The 21,757-nt window shown below is 36.4% G+C and overlaps 1 protein-coding gene across 2 annotated transcripts in view; it reads right to left on the bottom strand.

Moving 5' to 3' along the window:
- Positions 1–21,757, bottom strand: part of LOC134660934 (FH1/FH2 domain-containing protein 3) — a 97,593-nt gene that overhangs the window by 56,230 nt on the left and 19,606 nt on the right. The window contains exon 5 of one of the 2 annotated variants that reach the window (XM_063516819.1): positions 18,729–18,762. In XM_063516819.1, coding sequence (XP_063372889.1) covers positions 18,729–18,762 — 34 coding nt within the window. Of the gene's footprint in view, positions 1–13,644; positions 13,788–18,728; positions 18,763–21,757 lie in introns of those variants that run through there. The other variant, XM_063516820.1, reaches the window with a different exon arrangement.

The raw sequence follows: 21,757 nt of genomic DNA, 5'->3' as shown, positions 1-21,757 counted from the left end.
AAGGAATTATACGGAAGTAATAAATTAATAATTATTCGTAAGGATTAAAATGACTAGGTAGGGTCGACTACAAAGAGATGTATCCACTTTTTCACCTTATTACAAGGCAGTATGGTGAAAAAGTGGATACATCTCTTTGTAGTCGACTGTACAAGGAATTCTACGGAACCTCTGCTTGTAAAGCGCACTACACACCGCCGGCTTGGTCACTACATATTACTAAATAAGGCAATTACAGTGTCTGCTCCAGTAAGCGAATTACGTTTTGATTCTCCACGCTCCGTTAATGTGCACTCCCCCTAATTTGTGCAACACGTCGCTTAACCATTTAACCGCCAGAGTCTGATATATAAGACATTACATATCCAGCTTATTTCACCACAGTCTGATAAATAAGACAAAGATCTGATTTGGTTTTTACAGCACATTTATAACTCCCGTAACTATGCCAACCTTACTCTGCGTGGTACAATTACTTTCGGTGGCGACACGAGCACGCTCGATCAAAAATTGCTGGCGGTTAAAAGGTTATATTTAATTGATTCACAAATATAGGACGATAATGGTGTTTCAAACGGGGGAATAAACGAATTTCGAAATAACTAAGTAGGTATCGGTTTTGGTTTTCAACAATTTAAAGATATAGTACCTGCTATAAAACTACAAAAACATATGCTAATATATCAAATCTTAACTTAACAGACTCGTACCTAAGTAGGTCTTTATATTTTATATATGAACTACATATACTTCATAAAAAATTCCAAATAATAAAAACGTTTAGACATTTTTTACTCGTAAACAGCGGTTACGTTCACAAAAGGATTGAAAGCGGTATTTAAGTTCTCAATTAGAGAGGCATTCCCTCAGGTTGTCTTTTGTTCCTAGTGCTATTCAAAATAAGCTTTTAATTCCGTGTAAATAAGAGCTACGACACGCATCGAAGAGCACTGTAAAAGGCACCCTAGTCGATACGACTTGTCATTGAAGATCCCGATGTACTTTCCCATTTTGAACCGAAGTAAGACAAGTTGACCAGTTAAGTTGAGACCTCATTGTAATCCTGCTTTAAAGGAGAGTGCACGCGCAAGTTAGGTGTATCTCCATCTCTGTTACTCCAACAAGAGTTCTAGAGACGGAAATACAAAAGACTTCAAGTAGTAGTTTCCTACAGTCCCTCCTCGGTTCGCCTATTCGTTCGATCTTCTGCGCTATGGAACCAAGTCCTGATAGAAATAGACGCTATCACCCGCGCTATCCGAATTAGGGCTCTATTTGTATAACAATAAAGTTTATGGCTCATTAACTAGATTGCCTACAGTTCGGTAACCATGCTTGTCCATGATATTATGTACAGTCGCCATCAGATATATCAGAGCGCCCGAGGTACTCAAAAATATCTGAACACGCAATCTAACACCTTGACAATAGAGGCGTGTTCAGATATTTGTGAGCACCTTAGCCGCTCCGAAATATCTGATGGCGACTGTACAAGCGTTCGACTCACCTGCGTTCTCTAAGTAATTGTAACACGTCGGATAATATGGCGGTGGTCACGGGAACTGCGCGAGGTAATAGCAAGACAATTCACCTGTAGATAATGTTACTTTTAAAAGCTAGTATCGAATTTTCGTATACGTAATCTAAAAATAACGCTATAAAGTATTTGTTTGAAATAACTAACAATTAGATTACGATCGCGCGTGAGGATGATTTTAATCTAAATAATATCGTGCTTAGGAATATTTTGCCTTCTGATTGACGGCATTGGACGTAGGAAATTGGTAAGTACTAGTGGTTGCCAGAAAATATAAGTAGGTAGAGACTTTCTGAAGTCCATCTTTCGAAATTTGGAAGTAGGTGCCTATTATGCTAAAATTTTATTTCTGATGTTTTTCTATGGTCGACTGTTTGTTTCTTAGCACCGACGACTTTAGCATAAAAATATTCTTATGAATTTACTCGGGGACGTACAGTCAGCAGAGGAAGTTGCTAAGCGGGCGGGGTGTTCAGAATGATCCATCAGACTCGACTTTATTGTTAAGAGAATAAGAGCGTGTCAAGGTAATTTTGGACACCTCACCCGCTTAGCAACTTCTGCTGCTGACTGTACACCGTTGTTGTTTTATAGAGATCGGGGCTATTTAGCTAGACCATTATATTCCACAAGAACTTCGCTTACGAACGTTCAACTTTTTATTTTCGTGGTAGGAAGCCGAGTTAGGACTTGATACTGTAATATGCATACACACATTTTTTTACCTAATCATCGGGGTCCCAGTATTTTTAGAAGCATAAGCATCCTTAATCTATTAGTTTTATTGACACCAAAGTTCAGCGAGCTGCAAAATTGAACATATTAAATTCAGATTTAGCAAAAGCGCGAAAAAGATACATTATAAAATCCTAGTATATATATCATACTACTAATTAGTCATTAATATCTAGGGGACGCGCACACTCGGGAACAACTTTACTGGCCGAAACATCCGCGGGTCGTCGACCGCCGAATCACGGCTCACCACGGGCCCCGTCTACATTCTAATGTCTGCAGATTACTGTAACGCTTACACGAGTCTAGAACTAGAAACAATCATCCTCTACTATTCTCGTAAGGCCATAACAGCCTCATTGGATCCGTGTTTGATTATCTGAATTGCGAAATGTTACTGCGGCGAGTAACGTCAGTCTCTCTTTGAAAAACGTCAACAATTTTTTTTTATATGGAGTTACGACTGTTACGAGTCACCTTATAGTTATAACTGTTATAAGAGATACGATGAAACCACCTTCTATATACCTGTAATAGGCATCAATAGTAGTGGATGACACAACGCAAAAAAAATAACTGCCACCCTGGAATACTTTTATTTTTCTGAGTTAAACTACTAGAGAATGTTATGCTACTTTTGATGCTGACTGTACAAGATATTGGTGAAATACAATACATACTTAATTTAAAAGTGTAAAAGTGCATGTTCGACCTCGTTTTCTCCGTGTACCTACCTACTTCCTTACCTAACAGTGATTTACGATTGATATAGAACAGTTAATTAATTTGGATAGGTACTAGCTTATTCCATATAATTATATTAGGTACATTTATTTTTATTTAATCAGTACACTTACTACAAAAAAATTAAGATAAGTTAAAATATTTGCTATTTTGCAAATTTCCTAAAAGGCACATCGTAACCGATAAATATGAATAAAATAGTTATCTATTTGAGAAAATCCATTTCGGTATGGTTCAGAAATAATTTTACTCTTCCTTGGTTGAATGAGTTACTCAATTCCAACCTACTATTCAATCGTGAAAACCGTCGATGCCACTCAACTTTTGCCTCTCAATACGAACTGCATTATATTATAAATTATAAAACAAGGTTTTATACAAAATGTATACAATTTGAACGCTGCTCAGGCCATTAAGTTGTCACAGTGAGTGCATTAGAAATGCAAGGGCGCTCCACTTTAGTTTTATATCAACGGTCGATATTGATAATAGCAGAGTATCGACGCCGTCCATGGCCCATAGTAGGTACCGTACAGTAAAGTTAACTCAGTATTTTAATATGCTACACAATAATGGAACTATTGATAGGTAATTTATTGTAGGTACGACTAGCAGTTCGCGTTCAAGTAAAAGTTAAAACACTAAACGCCTGGAAACATCAACATCGTGCATCGTCCCCGTGAGGCCCTGTGTACAAAATATTTTAATGTGTCATTCTATGGAACTTGCTAACTATGTAACATTCAAATACCTAGCAATTGTTCGAATACACCGAGTTTATTCAATAACGCGATTCAGCCATTCAAATTCCAATAGGCGCTATAAAATACGAAAGTAACTCTGCCAGTCTGTGTGTTACCTCTTCACGCTTAAACCGCTGACCCAATATAGATGAAATTTGGTATGGAGATAGTTTGAGGCCCGGGGAAGGACTAAGGATAGTTTTTATCAATCATCATCATCATCCCATGCCGACAAAGTCGAGGGCAGGAGCTAGTGTGTATTATACCGGTATATAGGTACACTAAGGGCACCCTGGTACGGCACGCTCCGCTCTGTCCATTTCCAGTATGTAAATACGCCTACGTGAAGTTTCCAACAAACTCTTACTTAAAATAGTAACTCCGGACCAATATTTACTAATACACTTAAAACAGATTCAAAATGACTGGTCAGCATGCCAACTAAGTATACAGATACACATAACACGTTCAAAATACGCCCGGTAGTGCCGTAGTCAAGTTTGAATGTTGTCAATGTTGGCTGTTCGGAAAATTTGATCTATATTTTTATTTTAAACGTCTTCTTTTAATTTACCTACGAATTGCTATCAGTTGGAGAATAATATTGTTTACTTAGCTTTAACTAAGTCGTTTATGAAATGAATAATAAGGATTTAGCATAAACTTTACCATACGTACTTTCTCCATAAGTCAACCAAGGGAAAAAAATAAACCATTTCTTTTTACACATATTGGCTATCCTCGTAAGACCCAGAGCAATTTCTGTGTTTTTGTATTTTAACTTTCTTATATTTCTATAAGAATTCAAATATACAAGTACGCGGGGCCTTACGAGGCTAAAGAATATGTCTGCAGCCTCGTCTAATAACCTACATCCACTCATTATCGAGATATAAACGTCATAGTTAAGTACGTCACACACCATAGTCGAACTTAGTGAAATAAAATAAGCAGCTTGTAGTTTTGTTTAAATCTATGTGCATAAAAAAAACTTGGCCCAATTTTAGCCTTATATGTTTCCGGGATACGCATATCATGCGTCTCTTTTTGTTGACATGTACACAAGAAGCGCACAAGCATAATGAGGTGTGGGAAAAATAACACATGGTGTGTGTTTTTCATAGAGAAACTGGGATAGTTTCTGAGAAGACCTGCTTGTGCTAGTTCACTGCTCAAATCAGTTTTGTATGGGGACGTTAAGTCAAGTCACTGTTAAGGTTTCGTTTGGTAACTAAAGAATACGCAATTTAAGCTGATGTAACACAACATATATGCAAACGAATAACCGGTTTATGCGTCGTTGGACTAAAAGTAAATATGGCGATGTATAAAAATGTCTAGATATAAATAAAAATTGGTCCGAGTATTAGAAAGCCAATACTTCAAAATGTTTAAGTCTTATCAAGTCGGAATATAAAAATGACTACTTTCAAAGTATACAAATGTCTAAGTCTTATCAAGTCGGAATATAAAAATGACTACTTTCAAAGTATACAAATGTCTAAGTCTTATCAAGTCGGAATATTAAAATGACTACTTTCTTTACATAGGTCCAGGATTATAATAATACATATACGGAACAAATTCATCCCCTCGTAACATCTAGTTCTTAAATTAAAACGAATAATATTCAATAAATATGAACAAGCTAATAGATAAGCGATCAACAAACAAGCTGAATTCTAAACAGACAAACTTTTATCTATAAATTATAAAAAAAAACTGAGAACATTTGAAAATATATTTATTAATATTTATATATGCCATATTTACTTTTAGTGTCGCAACATATTTATATTTGGTCTAATATACAGATGCACATTTTTATACTTCGTCGAAATTATATAGGTACGCACGAACTTATGCAAGTAGACATTTTTATACATCGCCATATTTACTTTTAGTCTAGTGCCGCAACATATTTGTATTTGGTCTAATATACAGATGCACATTTTTATACTTCGTCGAAATTATATACGCACGAACTTATGCAAGTAGACATTTTTATACATCGCCATATTTACTTTTAGTCCAACGACGCATAAACCGAATAACCTGAGTAGCTGTCACGAATAAGGGTTACTAGACATTTTTTTAGAGTTGGCACATTAATTTATATAGAAATGTAACGTTAAAGCCACATACATACGATACTAATATATTTCTTCAATTGTTTTTTAATTTAAGCCCGACTAAAACAAAAGAGACTTGAAGGAACTGTCATAGGGACTATCATTCGACGCGAGAGGTTGTTAATTTAGGGTTATTTATAGGTAAAAGAGTCATTTAACCACTGTTTATACTACAGATGTGCAAGTTGCGGAAAGTTTCCATAAAATTCTATAAATTCTCGGAAATTTCATGAATCTTTCACTAGGAAATATGGGAAATTTAAATTTAAAATTGGAAAGTTTCAATTCTCATACAAAAATGTAAGAAATTTTCCGAATTTTTCCTACGTTAAATTTCCGAAACATTTCGAAATTTTGGAAAGTTTCCTTAGGCACATCAGTAGTTTATACCATGGAGGTAGGTTGGCGTTACCATAGCGAATAGAAACCTTTCGATTAACGAGGGGTTAATTTACTTGATATTAAGAATTTCGTATGTATGGACTTTATGTAAGATGGCACATCTCTTCTCTTGCCCTCCGTGCCGGGTGGTGTCGGTAACGTAATGTCGCGTTGAGAGTCAAGTCCTTGAGCTCGTCCTAGGTGAAACCAGTTACTCAACAAAGCTTTCTAGCCTTTTGTTAATTCATTAGAAAAACATCTTATTTGCGTTGCAAATAGGAACCGTTCTAAACAGTAGGTATTTATTTAGATTTGTCAACAATCAAGCTCGCATCTCATTCGGGTGTTTAATCCAAAGGATACCTTATAAAGTCTGAAATTAGGATCAAATTCGAAGAAAATACAATATAGATATTTGTGCAGACAGTAGCTTGTTATAAAACACATAAAAGTTAAATAACAAAGAAATAAATAAAATTATATGCATCAAAACCGGTCCTAGTCTATTATGCGTTCAAATTGCCGTCATGTAAGATTTAAGTACAACGAATCTAGATTTAACTATCATTTAAATATTGATAAACGGTAGAAATTTATTAGTAACGTATCATGTTTTACGAGAGGAGTGTATACTAACACTGCACTCTGTGTACTAGTATATTGTTTGCGTCGAAGTCGTCTGTCGCTACTGTCGCTAGATCGATCGCTCGGGAACGCTTAAATGTCGTTACGTTTTAATGCGGTCCAAGTTCGAAACTAGTTTGCGATTTATTGCTCGTATCGGCGACTGTTTATGAATGCGTGTGTGATGGCGTTCGTTTTATTTTATATTATTAACCGGTTGACGCGAAAAAACCAGCCCCGGCGCTGCTGTATTGATGGGACACGATTCCTTCGACTCGATTTCAATCATCGACTCGCATGAGGCCTTCGTACGATCGATTTGAGAGTTTCAGAGCAATCGATATCTGGCTCGTTAGAATAGAACTGTGTTTTATATGATATATGTATATAGGTATGTATGTAGTTTAGCATGTATCTATAAAATATCGTCAGCCGATTCTGTTTTGAAATTGGTTTGTCTTTCTCTCATGTAAGTAGGCATGGATTTCTGTGAAAGGAATAAAAATATTTTGACTTGAATAATCCAAATATTCTCAAGGCTATTCAAATGACCTAAGTTCAAAAACACTTCCCGTTTAAGAGAAACAGACGCATAGATAGTGTGTCTGTGTTCCTAAAGGGGCCCACTGATTAAGGTGGTTCGATTTTCATACAAAATTCAATCGACTTTCATTAAGTAACTACACACTATTACTACATAAATATTTCCGCATTTATCTTCTTTCGAATATTCATTTTCGCTAAATGAATAGGAAAACAATGTTTCATACAGAAATCATGCAAAAATCATAGTTAACTTTTCATCAATTTTACGTATGTGTGCGTCACAAATGTCGTGTACGGATACATTTGCGACGTTGCCATACCATTTCCGACGTTGCCGGGCTGACCACGGCGCGAATTTGAAGTGCCGTCATGTTTAGCGCAATTTTGTTGACCTACCCGATTTTGTTGAATAAGTACCCGAAGTTCGTCAGCTTAGCTAAGAACTATCATGGCGCATTTTGTAAACAGTCGCTTTTTTGCTTACAAACGGAAGGTTCCCGGTTCAAACCCCAGTCATTGTATGCTGGGACATAACTTTTTGTATTTTTTTTTACACCTAAATTTCGTGTTGTGTTTTTTATTTTTATTTAATTTTTCTTATTTTCAAAAATCGATGGATTAAGTATGGGCTAAGCGTATTCGTTTAATTTTTACAAAGATAATTAGAAATTATACTCTACCTAATCTCTTTGATTTTTACAATCAATCAGGACATCCTCACAGCAATAAAAAAGAAATGTATAAAATTTCCTGTGGTTGAAAATAATGGAATTTTGTCTATGAATGAAAAACACAATTATTACTAGTTACTACCAGGTATGTCAATTATAACTTGATTATAACTTTATTAGAATCCATATTGTTGCATCATCTTTCTTCCTATTAAATTAGATATTTTTTTCTATCATGATTCATGATATTATATTTCTTTCAGGTACAGGGACTACTACGGATAACAAATATAAAAAAATGTACTGTAGGTAATTGAATTAAAAAAAAAATGTTTTCCTTTTATTTTATTTTACAATTACCTACTACTTTATTAGAGGCTGGGCAGTAAGGGATTGCTTTACTTGTAGAACAAACTATTAGCGCTTTAAAAAAAACTGATACCTGACACTTACAAACTGGACTTTCTTGGGCTTATTCTACTAAGAATCGTCAGTAGGTATTCTCCATCCTAGATAAAAAGATATCCTAAAATGTCGGTCATCACGTCAGGTTTTAGTATCAAAAATGTTTCCCAGCCTGCGTGACGTAGCGGAAACTAAAACTTCTATACAAATATTTGGGACATAGTTTTTATATTAGCTTCAGGATTCAACAAGAATATGCTAGTGATTCTGAGTTGGAAGAACCCAAAAAGATCATAATCTGTGAAAATCAGGTATTGATATTTTTTTTGAAAACGTTGATAATGTAATTTATTGATAATAGCTACCCACCCCGGCTTCGCACGGGTTAACAAATTATACATAAACCTTCCTCTTGAATCACTCTATCTATTAAAAAAAACCGCATCAAAATCCGTTGCGTAGTTTTAAAGATCTAAGCATACAGACAGACAGACAGAAAAGCGACTTTGTTTTATACTATGTAGTGATAGTGATGATGATGATACTGAATATCTGGGGGAAGCGCTGGTGGCCTAGCGGAAAGAGCGTGCGACTTGCAATCCGGAGGTCGCGGGTTCTAACCCCGGCTCGTACCGTCGTACCAATGATTTTTCGGAACTTTTGTACGAAATATCATTTGATACCTATTTCCCGGAACCTACCGATACCTATTTTTCAGTGAAAGAAACCAATATGAGGAAACCGGACTAATCCCAATAAGTTTACTCTCTGGGTTGGAAGGTCAGGGCAGTCGCTTTCGTAAAAACTAGTGCCCATGCCAATTCTGGGATTAGTTGCCAAGCGGACCCCACGCGAGGAAGAAGAGATTGAATATCTGGGAGACCGACCAAAGCTCAGAAAACATATAAAAACCCAAAAATGCGCGTTTTCTCACAAATCAGACCTAGCTAAGAGATCAAACCCCTTATAGCAAATTTCATCGAAATCGTTAGAGCCGTTTCTGATATCATCCAAATATATAAATAAATATATATATAATAATTGCTCGTTTAAAGGTAAGATAACACAAAAAGGACAAAAATAAACAAAAAGAAATTACCTACTCGCACCAGTCTTGAACCCCAATCCTCTTGCACGTATTTCCACGAACATACCGTAACGCTATTGCAGTATACTTACGTTGTGTGAAATTGTCTACTATAAGCATCACGGAAACACTGTTTGCATGTGTGAGTTATAGTAGGAAAAAGCATGACAGCAACACTCCGTCGACTTTAAAGGGTGGTTTTTGCACAATGAAGTATTCAATGTTTATTTTAATAGTTCAATATTTACTTAAAGAGTTCGCTAAACATACTTTTAAGTATACAAATACCAAGACCATTCCATAAAAAAATTAAACATGAAATTTTGCGAAAGTGGCACCATCTAGCGAGGGTTAAGCTTTGAGTAACCTAGTCGAACCACCTTAACAGTCCGCCGGACGGTATCGGCCTGTCAGTTAGAACAAAAATTCGACAGTTCCGAACAACTGACAGGCCGATACCGTCCGGCAGACTGTTAATCAGTGGGCCCCTTAATGCTACTTTGTTACTTGAGTTTTACTGTTACCTGCTTCACAGTAGGCAAAATATTATTTTTTATAATTCAGTGTGTGTTTTATAGTTCTGTTATTAGTATGTTCTTTTTGTTTTCTTCGGTTGTTGTTTAGTATGTATAAATTTCTGTGTACCTTACTCTTTTTATGTCTGTTTTTTGAGTGTCGTTGGCGTATGTGTCGTCTCATAGTTTTAAGTCAGGTCCCCACTGAAAACCAGCGCCACGGATTGCCGCGGCATTATGCTGAGTGGGGGTCCTATTTTAGCGTCCAATGTTTTTTTATGCCTGTATGTTTTCATTTCTATTATGTAATATGTTGTGGCGTTAAATAAATGTATTTTCTTTCTTTCTTTTCTTTCAAATATTAAATTAATATTTTTTGTTTAATTTCCATTAACTTTCTCAGGACCTTACGAAACTACTTTTCTCTTATCGAAGTCATCGAGTGGTTCTACCCTTGGACTCGATCACTCCGAGCCCGTTTCGCGTCACTACGTCACTACACTGGCAGCCGCCGGCCGCTTGTAGGTTTTCGGTTGCAAGAAGTCTCATTATTTTTTAATTTGTTCCTGGGAACATGGCTTTTGTTCTTTGTTCTCATGCCTGTCATGTGTACTGATTTTTTAATGCCTTTTTCACTTTACAGTTTGTTCATTAAAATTCAAAATAGCCGCTGTTTGAAAGACATTTAGTCACACAAGCGATTATGCTTTAAAAGCAAATTGTAAATGTTATGCATACCCCTGATGTGACTAGAAAAACATTTAAACCTAGCGAGCGACTTCATCTGCAAATAATATTTAACTCTCAAGCTCAACCCCATTTTCAACCCCAACCTTTCTTAGTGACACGACGGCTGAACTAACCATTTGAAATAATATGTTTAAAATTTGATCGCCCTAACTTCAGTTGTTTAGGCTTCATGCGTTTTCTGTCGGTACCTATTTAAGAATAATTCGAAAGCTAGTGTATCTACCTTATTTTGAAAATGGCACAAATCTATGTATAAAACTTGAAATTTTAGCATCAATTACGCTACCGCAACGTTTACCATGGCATATTCCTCGGGGTGGTATTCTACCTGTCCAATTTCTTTGTCCAATGTGTATTTTGTCTCACATTTTGCTTTATGAGAGAATGAGACGCAATGACATTGCACATTGGACCAAGATATTGGCCGGGTGGAATACCACCCCGAGGTGTTGCATATTTCCCATTTTTAAAATGACCTCGATTTCGAAGTTATCCCAATTTATTAAGGTCTTCCAAAGACGCCCTTTTTTTTTTAAAAAGGCCCTTTTATATTATTATTTACTTTTGTTCGACACCTCCGAGGAATCCATTATCTTAAGCTGGAGCGTGTAGCGAGACCGTTGTCGGTTATAAACAATACAATATCTACAATGGATTAACTAGTGCATTTTAGACAGCAAAACAACTAAAGATTTGCTAACCATTCAAGCGATAATGAACCTTAATCCCTAAGTGATAAGATTTACACGGTGACACTCAAGTTCTGCTAACAATATAAAAGGTATAAAAGCGTCAGGTCAAAGAATGTATATAAGACCATTTTTTACGGGAATACCAGCCTATGAAAATTCACACTTCATTGTTGATTGAACCGCGTTATCGTTATCGAGTAACAGCTGATAAACGGCTAACTAATCGATGGATGATAAACAAAGGGAAGGAATAGATTGGAATGAGCAAATAAATCCTAGTCTATGCGATGAATTTAGAAAGTTTTGAAACCTATTTCAACTTTCAAACTCTTGCCATAATTGAATTTTGTGTACGCCCGATTTAAAACCTGGAACTATTTTTTGCACTATCGAAGCGATTATGTTCAAAAGTGTTTAGGTACATGATCAAAAAACTGGCTACGGAACCTAAAAATCAGCTTTATTTTCTATAATATTGCTGTCAAGTCAATTTATCAGTAAAATAATGCCCCATGTCTATTCGTGCGTTTATGTCTAATATTAGGAATAAGACGAATGGAATGACCCACAATAATGTATCCTTATAAATCTTATAATATATTCTTTGTATCTATTTAACTAACAAACATTAAACCTATAGGTAAATGTTATGTCTCATCTAATTGTTTAATCTATTTTATTCCCATAACCATCTTTTGTTTACATAACGAACGATTCAACACAATAGGTACAAGGCCTCGAAGATTGTATACCTATTTGCAACCATTGCAACCGTATCAGTCAAAAAGTTTTTTCAAGTCCGTATACCTAGCTACCTCAATTTTGCGTTCCATTCTTTAAAATTTAACGTACCTACCTACTCCGATATTTATTTTGTGCGAAAATAGATACGTACCTATACAGTACCGTCTTAACCATAAAGGCACACGGGGCCCGTGCCCAGGCCCCCATCCTCAGGGGGCCCCAAGGACAGACAGTAACAGTATATTTGATTACCCATAATAAATAAAAGATCATAGTATAAAAATGTTAGTTTAATTCATTGAGGTATATACAAGAGACGACATCTCGAACAAAATGTTTCCGCACCTCAGAGAAGTGCATGCACTTCTTTGCTTTTAGTACGTCACCGACCACTGACGAGATGTCACACATGTACAGAAAATAAAATAAAAAATTAAAAATTAAAAAATGCCTTCGTGCGTGTTAAAAAGTTGCAACAATAACACAAGAAAATATAATAAAAGGGATTGAATAACATTTCACCGGTAAGCAATGGAATAACTGTTGATTTACTATTATTTAGTTTTCAAAGTAAATGCTTGGTCGTAGAAAAAGTATTGTATGCAACGTTGTTTAACTGAATCAAACAATACTCTTGGCGTCTTTATTAACAATTTTCGGCTTCGCATGCATGCATGCACTTCTCTGAGGTGCGGAAACATTTTGTTCGAGATGTCGTCTCTTGTATATACCTCAATGGTTTAATTAGCTTCTTCTTTCTTTACTTTCCAAAAGGGCCCAATCCCAAATTCTTATGTGCCCAGGGGCCCCAGCATAGTTTAAGACAGCCCTGGATACCTAAAACAGGAGAACTACGTAAAGAGATTTAACCTAAGTAGACAGACAATTGGTGCTTATGTGTATTGTGTATTATACTAAGCCTAATCATAATCAACGAATATAGTGCTTTTAAAGTTGTCCAGAATAGTGAATTTTCTCATTTAATAAATACTTACGAGTACTGTACAATTTAAACATTGTGAACAAAGCTATGGAAAACCAGTCCTGGGTGATTACTATCGCTAAAGAAGGTAGTTAAAAAGTTTGTGTAAGTATATGCACCAATAGCATTTCATCACAACTTTCAGCCAATAGCAATTGTAACATTTTGACAGTAGGTATTTTGTTGTCTAAACAAAAACATGTTTTGAGATTAAAATAAAAAAAGCCTTAGAATAGAACTCCCAACTAAAAGCTCTATGGTCAGTTTCATAACAAGACATATTTTATAAACAGAAAAAGATGGAAGTTTATAAACTTGAATACCGGCTCCGCACATTTAAAAACTAGCAAGTCTACCTTTTGAGAGATCAGACCGAACTTCACAGTTTGAAACTTTGAACCACACTTCATTGTCCGATAGTTTTGACACCGACCGGTGCCGCACTCGGCCACATGTATTACTGAAGACCATGTTGTCTTGCAACATGCCTTACCGCCTCAGGTAGAATTTTCACGGTGACTACCCGGCCGTGTCGAAGAGTCGTGGACGCTGTGAAAGTGGTACCGTTGGGTTTGCCGTTGGATTTAGCCGGGTTGGCGAGGAAAGACATTGTATCGATGGCCGGCGCGGAAGAAAGAGATGAACTGTGAATGGCTAGAAGCCTCTTCATAGAGTAACCAGTGCAGATGGGATCCTTATCCTAATGTTCAGTAGAGGATGAATTATACTTTGTGCACTCGTATTTGCATTATTTGACACATGTCACTCACAACAGCAATACAACGTAAAATGTCTTGCACATCGAAATTACAAAGGAAGACAATTGCACTGCGAACGTTTACGTTCTACGTCTTTTTTTTTTTAATTTGCCGGACACCACCGTTATAAATCGGTAGTCGTCTAAGTAAATCGATATAATTTTTTCATTTTAGGTCGCAACAATTCGATTCAATTCAACGTTTTATTCATAAAATACATTTTACACGTAAATTTTTTAAACATTATTAAATCTAGGTAAATTTTGTTATAAATCATTCAAATTACAATAGTTATTAGATATTTATAACAAAGCATTATTAAATTGATTATATATCTTCTTTTTATTATTTATCAACCATATAATTCTAGCTTTATTTAAATCTCAAATAAAAATTCATTAAACGTCACAATTCGATATCACAATCGTAATCGCTTCCTGTGACAATCGATTTGGGTTAGTTACATCTCTAAGTATATACGTCAGTCATAATGTGTCAAATAATGCAAATACGAATAATCCCACTATAATAACCTTAAGAGTAAATAAAAACTTAAATAAAAGACGAAGAGAAAAGAGTACCAATTGTACTTTGATATCAGGATGAGTTTAAATAGAGTATGTGCGGAAAGAGAAGAGTCGTGGAATGTATGGGGCCCAATACGTTACACGACTCTTCTCTTTCCGAACAGACTATCCGCCCGCCATTCAACATCCAAAATTAAAAATCTCCAGGATCAGGAATAAGGTTTATTAACTGCCCGCTCTCCTTTTAATCTATGGCCGTGACGTCACTGGTCGAAAATGTCAGCAACGCACACACTGCCTGCCGTCCCGCTCTGGCGCGTAATTCCCAATGGGGCTAAGTCAAGGATGCAGCGCACTCCTCAGTTCACTGCTCCCGCGCCGCCCTGATCTCTTTCAAGGTTCTTTTTTCATTTTTTTTATTTTTTTTGAAATTGGAAAGTTTACTTTTTTATCACTATCCTTGGCATTTGTTTTTGCATTTCATAATAAGTTTCATAGGTAGGTATAGGTACATTTTTACAATTAAATAGTTATTTATTTTACAAGGGGCCAAAGTTGTTGTTTTTCAAAAGTTGTTGTGGGTCAAAATTGATACCCGGGCAAGGGAAAGATTGTTCGAAAGTGGTTCGAAAAATGTAATCTTGAGCGTTGCGAGGGTTTTTAGGCACGAGGCTTAAACAAACTTTGCTCCTGAGTAAAACACAAGATTTTTCACCACACCAACGGGAGGAAATTACCTACTAACTGAAGATAACAAAAATTCTTATTAAGGGCTTTGGGCCAATCTGTTATTAACGTAAAAAATGTCCTTATTTATTTATTAGATCGACGAATTTAGAGGTTGCAAATAAAGATTTATGATCTACATTTAGAATAGTTACAATTGACAGCACATATTTTATATTTCTTTAATAAAAATAAAATATGATTTGCACAAAATTAAACTGCAATCATTTGAGTTATGATATGACGATTTACAAATGTCCATGTCACGAGTTAAATGTAAATAACCTAGTCAAAGATAAATAACCTAAACGACAGCAACATAGCAATTTATTTAAATTACCTAAGTTTCTAGCAGTCTAGACATTTTTAAACTTAAAAGGTAAATGTGTCTTTTAAGTAGGTAATAAACACAACCGTTGATATTATAAAAACAAGTAACGAATTATATTAAGTATGCAATATTTATTATTTTTTAGTTTTATTACTTAACGTAATTTTCAAGTGTGAGAAATAATAACATTCCCACCCTATGTATGTTCCTCTATTCTCATAGGTAGGTACCTATACAAGAAATAGACGGATATTTAGAGCTATGGTACGAACGGCCACGCTGCCTGAAAGTGAACCACTGAACTGCAGTGTTTGAATTTCATCGCGAATGTACTTACAGTATCGAACTCTGACGAAAAAAAGCATTCGACAACAACAAACAAATCGGCCTGGAGTTCTATTGGTACAAGCCAGGATTTAAGTATTTAAACCCACGACCTCCGGATTGAAATTCGGACACCTAAACCACTCCTTTACGCTTCGGGCGTACGAGCGCCCAACAGAAAATACGTTGCGTATCAATTCGATTACAAACTTATAAATGCGGGTGGTCAAAGCTGACATTCGTCACCTATTACAGGGATGTTGCGGATGCAGATTTTTTGACTTCCGCGGACGCGGATGCAGATATTTAAAGGTTCACATCCGCGGATGCGGATGCGGATGCGGATGTCAAGATTAGGTACTTAGAAAACGTCAAATATCACATTTTTAGTATTTTTTTATAAAAAAAAACGAAACGTTTAGTACGTATTTGAGCAAGAATATAGGTGCGTTATATTTAATAAACAGTAACTTGGTCGACTTTTCTGGATCTAGACGATTTCGTTATAGGAAATGACGAAATTACCTAGCACTTACGCCGCCGCTAAGACGTTCCTGTACCGAATTGTTCGACATCCGCATCCGCATAAGCTCCGCATCGATTTTATGCGGATGCGGATGTTGAAAATAATGCGGAAGTTCCGCGGTTGCGGATGCGGATGCGGATGTTCGCAACATCCCTGACCTATTACACCCTTTGCCTTGCAATTTCGCAGTGCCATCGGACGCAAAGGTACAGGTAAGCGGTAAGCGTAGTGTAGTATAATCCCTGCTAGTAGGAAAAAAAATGCTGCGACGTACTATATGGCTGTCTCTCTCTCAATCAATTACGCATGAGTAGTAGAGTAAATAGACGAAAGGATGGAGTAGTTCCGCTAAAAAAGAGGAATAAGTACCTACTCAGCACTGCACTAACGAACACAGTGGCGCTGCCGCCGACTGCAGAGCTATGTTTGCGCGTGCGATTCATTAAGTGCCATAAACAGCATCAGACCAATGGGAACAAATATTTACACAGGCTATTAAAATGGATTGCTGTTAACAACGTGCAACGGGCCCGCTAGCATGGTGGGCGCTGTTTAAATATTTGACTGTGACAATTTAGTTAAGCTTGCACCGATTTTTATCATTCTAAGTGAAGGTGGTGATGGTTAAGTTTCCAAAAAGTTGGGAAAGTTCTAATTGTTCTCATTCCGAATATTAAAATGATGGCAGAATCAAGCATGCAAGCACGACTAGTTTCAGTGCGGACTAAAAACTTTATGCTAACATCCGACAGCCGGAAATTAGACCTTTTCACTACATCAACAGAATATAGGTACAGGGGTTTTAACAACAACAACTGGGTTTTGTTTAGAATGTTTAGATATATGCGAGCGCCTTGTAAGCTTTGAGCTTGTGAGCTTTGTTATATCTGATGGCGAATATACGCAGCAATAAGATGTTGATAATATCTTGTGAGAAAAATGAACACATTCTGAAACAAATCGTGCTAGCGCATAAGGACGTATAAAAAGTTGCCAGTGAATACTTGATAAAAAACCGAACCGTGATCGATGTAAAACTCGGCCGGTTAATGAACATAATGCAATTATTTATAGGATTCTCTGCTAACTTAATAATCATCGACGTTTGATTGATAAAGCACCCACATTTCGTGTGAACGCAAGTTGAACAAGACACTAAAAATAAACCAACTGATACCCAAATACTGTTATGTCAATCGGCGACAGATTTTCTTTTTCCAAAAGATTGTCTCAAGCAGTAAATTCCAAGTTCAAGTTGTCACTTACGGTGGTTATTCGTGGTGCGGATGGGCAGTATATCAGTTATAATTTGTCTTTTTGTTGAATTGTGAACTTTATATTGGCACAGCCAAGACCTAGATGGATTTAATTTCACATACCGCTCGTTTTGCTAACTGTACGTCTATTAATACGGGTGGATCAAGTTCTGTCAAGATCACGAATTGTTTAATTAGTGTTTTATTGCTCGTAGCGAAACTATTAATGCGTGTGAAGGCCGAGGCAGTATGCTATACTTGATTTCGACGATTGATGGTTTCCTGTTGCTTTAGAAGGAAGTTTCGATAAGATTTGTATTAATATAGCAATACAATTAGCGGACCCTGGCAAAGGCCGAGGGATAACGCCAGGTAGAAGAAGAATAATAGCAGCAAAAGTACCCACGCAGAAAGCAATGCTACAAATTAGCAGCACAAATGTTTGTTAATTAATAATATATTTATAATATTATAATAAAATAAAACAATAGGTAGGTATACTACATCTTTACTTGGTGTTGCTTGCCTCAATAAACAATTGTGTGCGAGCGCGAATCACTTATCTTAAAATATTATAACCATTTAAATTGGTACCTAGTAGTAGATATAATACAAATTTGTTAAATTCCTAAAACTAATTAAATATAATTATTGTATAAGTAATAGAAAACAAAACGAGGCCTCTAGCTAGCCGTGCTCTCTGTCAAAACGATCTCGTAGAGTGCAAATTATTTTCTTTTAAAATTTTCCGCGTAGCTTCATCTGACTTCATTTATTTAAACTTATTGCCCATAAAAAACTACATAATATGGCGGACTTTATGCCGTAAGACAGGGGTCTGCAAACTTTTGGGAAGAAGAGCCGCAATCGTACCCCCAAAGAGCCGCGGAATGTGCGTTGATTTTTTGCGATGTTTAAAATTATAATACCGTAGAATGGGAAAAGAATTTAAGTATATGCGTACTTAAACTCATTAGCTACTAGTTACATACCTGATCTTCGTCCCGGCAGTCAATGATCTCGCTTCTGAAACAGATAAAAATAGATTTCAAGCTAATTTTTTCACTTATCATATTATATATCATGTTTTAATTTGTCATTCGAATATTTAAGTAAAGTAAATAGACATGACTTCACGCTACACGTTATACAATTACATATATAAATATGTATTCAATATATTAGAAACGGGTCACTCACGTATTTTAAGTCGACTGCGCCGGTCCGCCACCGTAAACGCAAGCTCCTGATGATACTTCTCGGTACGAAGTGAAACATGTCGAGCGTTTTTCGACTTAAAATACGTGAGTGACCCGTTTCTAATATATTTAATATGTCTTTGTCTCACGGAAGTTTTGTTATAAATATGTAGTTGCTTTTTAAATATGAAGTACTGCCCATAGGAAATAGTATGGAACGTTCAGTAAAGTACCTATATATATATTATTTTGGAGGGTTGACAGTGAATGTATCGCAAAACCTAAATATGTTGGACATTAAGACGACCACAACAGTTATTGTTTCACGCAAGTAAACCCGGAAACGCGTCTTCTTGGGCAACAACGGCAACGCCGAACGATATTCAATGAATCCAAAGTTACGCAATATCAACGACAAATCTCGGGAATCGTGCGCGGCCGTGTTTTGTACAGGCTGTGTTCCCGATGCTTGCCGAGCTTTTGAGTCGAACGCACAATTTCTTTACGATAGGTACATTAGGTAGTGGCCGGCCGCTTCCCCAATTTTTCCATACAGACGTAGTCCCTATATTCCTCTCTTTATAGCTTTTTTCTATTTTTAGATTACAATTATATATAGGTGCGAAGGTAAGAATCATATAAATTTTGTAAGCAAGAAGCGGTCATCTTATCCACTTTCTTCTTAACAATAATGGTTAAAATGGCATCCATAGGCACTAATAATTCTTATCTTTGTAACCCTGATACTAAAACGTCACTCCGATTGTACCACGCCAATCACGCCATACATTAATGTCAATGAGTAGATGCACAATTGGAGCAGGATGAGGTTGTAAATCGGCCAGTCGAACTACCACGTGTAAAAAAAATCCAAATATTTATTGTTTTGCAGTATTAAAATAAAGAAACTTCTGGAGGAACACAAACTAGGCTAAACGTGTATTTTGGGGACCTTGAGAGCAAAACTTCAATCTGTTTTTTGAATTCAGTTTTTTTTCTATTAAACATTATTTAAGTAATTTACTGTGCACGGTAGCGACATAACACAAACATACTCGTATATCGTGGACGTCAACAAATATTGGCTCGACTAACCGCTCATCTCGCCTGCATCCTAGAATAACACTCTGGGTAGGCATAGTTCATTCCAAATAGGATTTTAATGATGAAGCAATAAGATTGTTCATTTCCGCCTCCACAAAGCATTAACAAAGATGTCTTTGCTGACGTTAATGTCGCTACTGAAGAGCAACTGAAACGAAATAGTTCGTCACATTTTTAGTTTAATTTCTATCCACCGGCATCGCGAAGTTTGTCGCTGGACAAAGTTATCTTAGTTCACAGGAGTAGCGAAATAAATTCTTAAGAGGATGATATAGAGTGTAATATTTTTTTTCCGATCGCACGCATAACTTTGGCGTGGTTTATATCCTTTGCACGTATTTTCGGGCGTGCGCCTCCATAGTTCAAAAGCAGTTAGGGTACGAGTGTGGAATATGATTGAATACACTTTCCTATCTTATAAGTACCATAATAATGAAATAAGATGTACAATATTCGTGGTTCATAAAAAAACCCTTCTTTTTAAGAAATTGAACTATGGGCTAAGAAAGAGAACTAGTTACTGAACTTATGGCTTAATTAATTAAATAAGATGTAGGTAAATTTGGTTTGCCGTATATTAAAAAAAAAACAATCGCAAACTATATATGCAAACAAAATGAATAACAATGCAGATTCCCACAAACTTGACAAAGCGTCTTGACCGTGACATTTAGACTTCAGTAATAATATACCCACTGTGTTCGTTTTGTCCCATTCTGGTCAGAGCGAGCCAATTAGAGCGCCAAAAGCTATCGGGACCTTAATGGGTCCCGTTATTCAAAAGAAGCAAGTTGATAAGCGCCATTGACGTATATCTCAGGACTGGCCTTCGGGCAATAAGAATACGGGCCAGTACAGCGGTGTGACACAGCTACAACGAGATTGGTTGATGAGTCCGCAGCATGCGCGCGATTGGGCGCAACTAGTTGCGTTAGACTGCACGATTGGCTCGAATTTGTAAGTGACACCGCTGAACTAGAACCATTTTTAGTGTCCGTAAGGCCCGTCCTGAGATATACGTCAATGATAAGCGCATTCTCAAAATAATAACGTAATTAATTATTGTACTTGTACTGTATCATACCTTTAGAGTATTTTTTTACTCGTTTAACTGAGAAAAAAAATGTACTAAGTATTAGTAGGTGAAGTGTGGAAGTAACAAATTTAAATTTAGGTAGGTAATAGGTATATAGACTTTTATAATTTTGCATATTATTTCATTTAATAAGGCAATGTGCCTTATGCTATGGTTACCGTATAAGAGTCATTTTATATTGGAGATTTGATTAATTTGTTGTGTCTTCTTTCATTATATTATAACTTATAATTATAACACTTGGACTTTGATGCAAAGTGCTTTTTATTCTATTGTTTTTATATCCTATTATCCTATAAAAAATTTACTATCATATAAAAAGTATTGATAGCACGGACTGTCGATGGCAGGCGCCTAAATTTATTAAGGCCCCCCTTGGCCTTAATAAATTTAGGCGCCTGATAATCAGTCACCTCCGGATTGAAAGTCGCACGCTCTTACCGCTAGGCCACCAGCGCTTCCTCCTTCCGTGTTTAACTGACAGGCCGATATCGTCCGGCGGACTGATCATCAGTGGGCCCCTTTAGACCTACCTACCCTAGACCTACCGTCATACGAGACCGATAAATTCTAGATCCCAAGCCTATTTAGAAATTAGAAATGCAATGCGAAAGGGGGCTTA

This window comes from Cydia amplana, chromosome Z (assembly GCF_948474715.1).
Source record: "Cydia amplana chromosome Z, ilCydAmpl1.1, whole genome shotgun sequence".
Taxonomy (NCBI): Eukaryota; Metazoa; Arthropoda; class Insecta; order Lepidoptera; family Tortricidae; genus Cydia; species Cydia amplana.
Note: the sequence above shows the minus strand (reverse complement) of the source record. Positions and strands in the feature narration are given on the sequence as shown.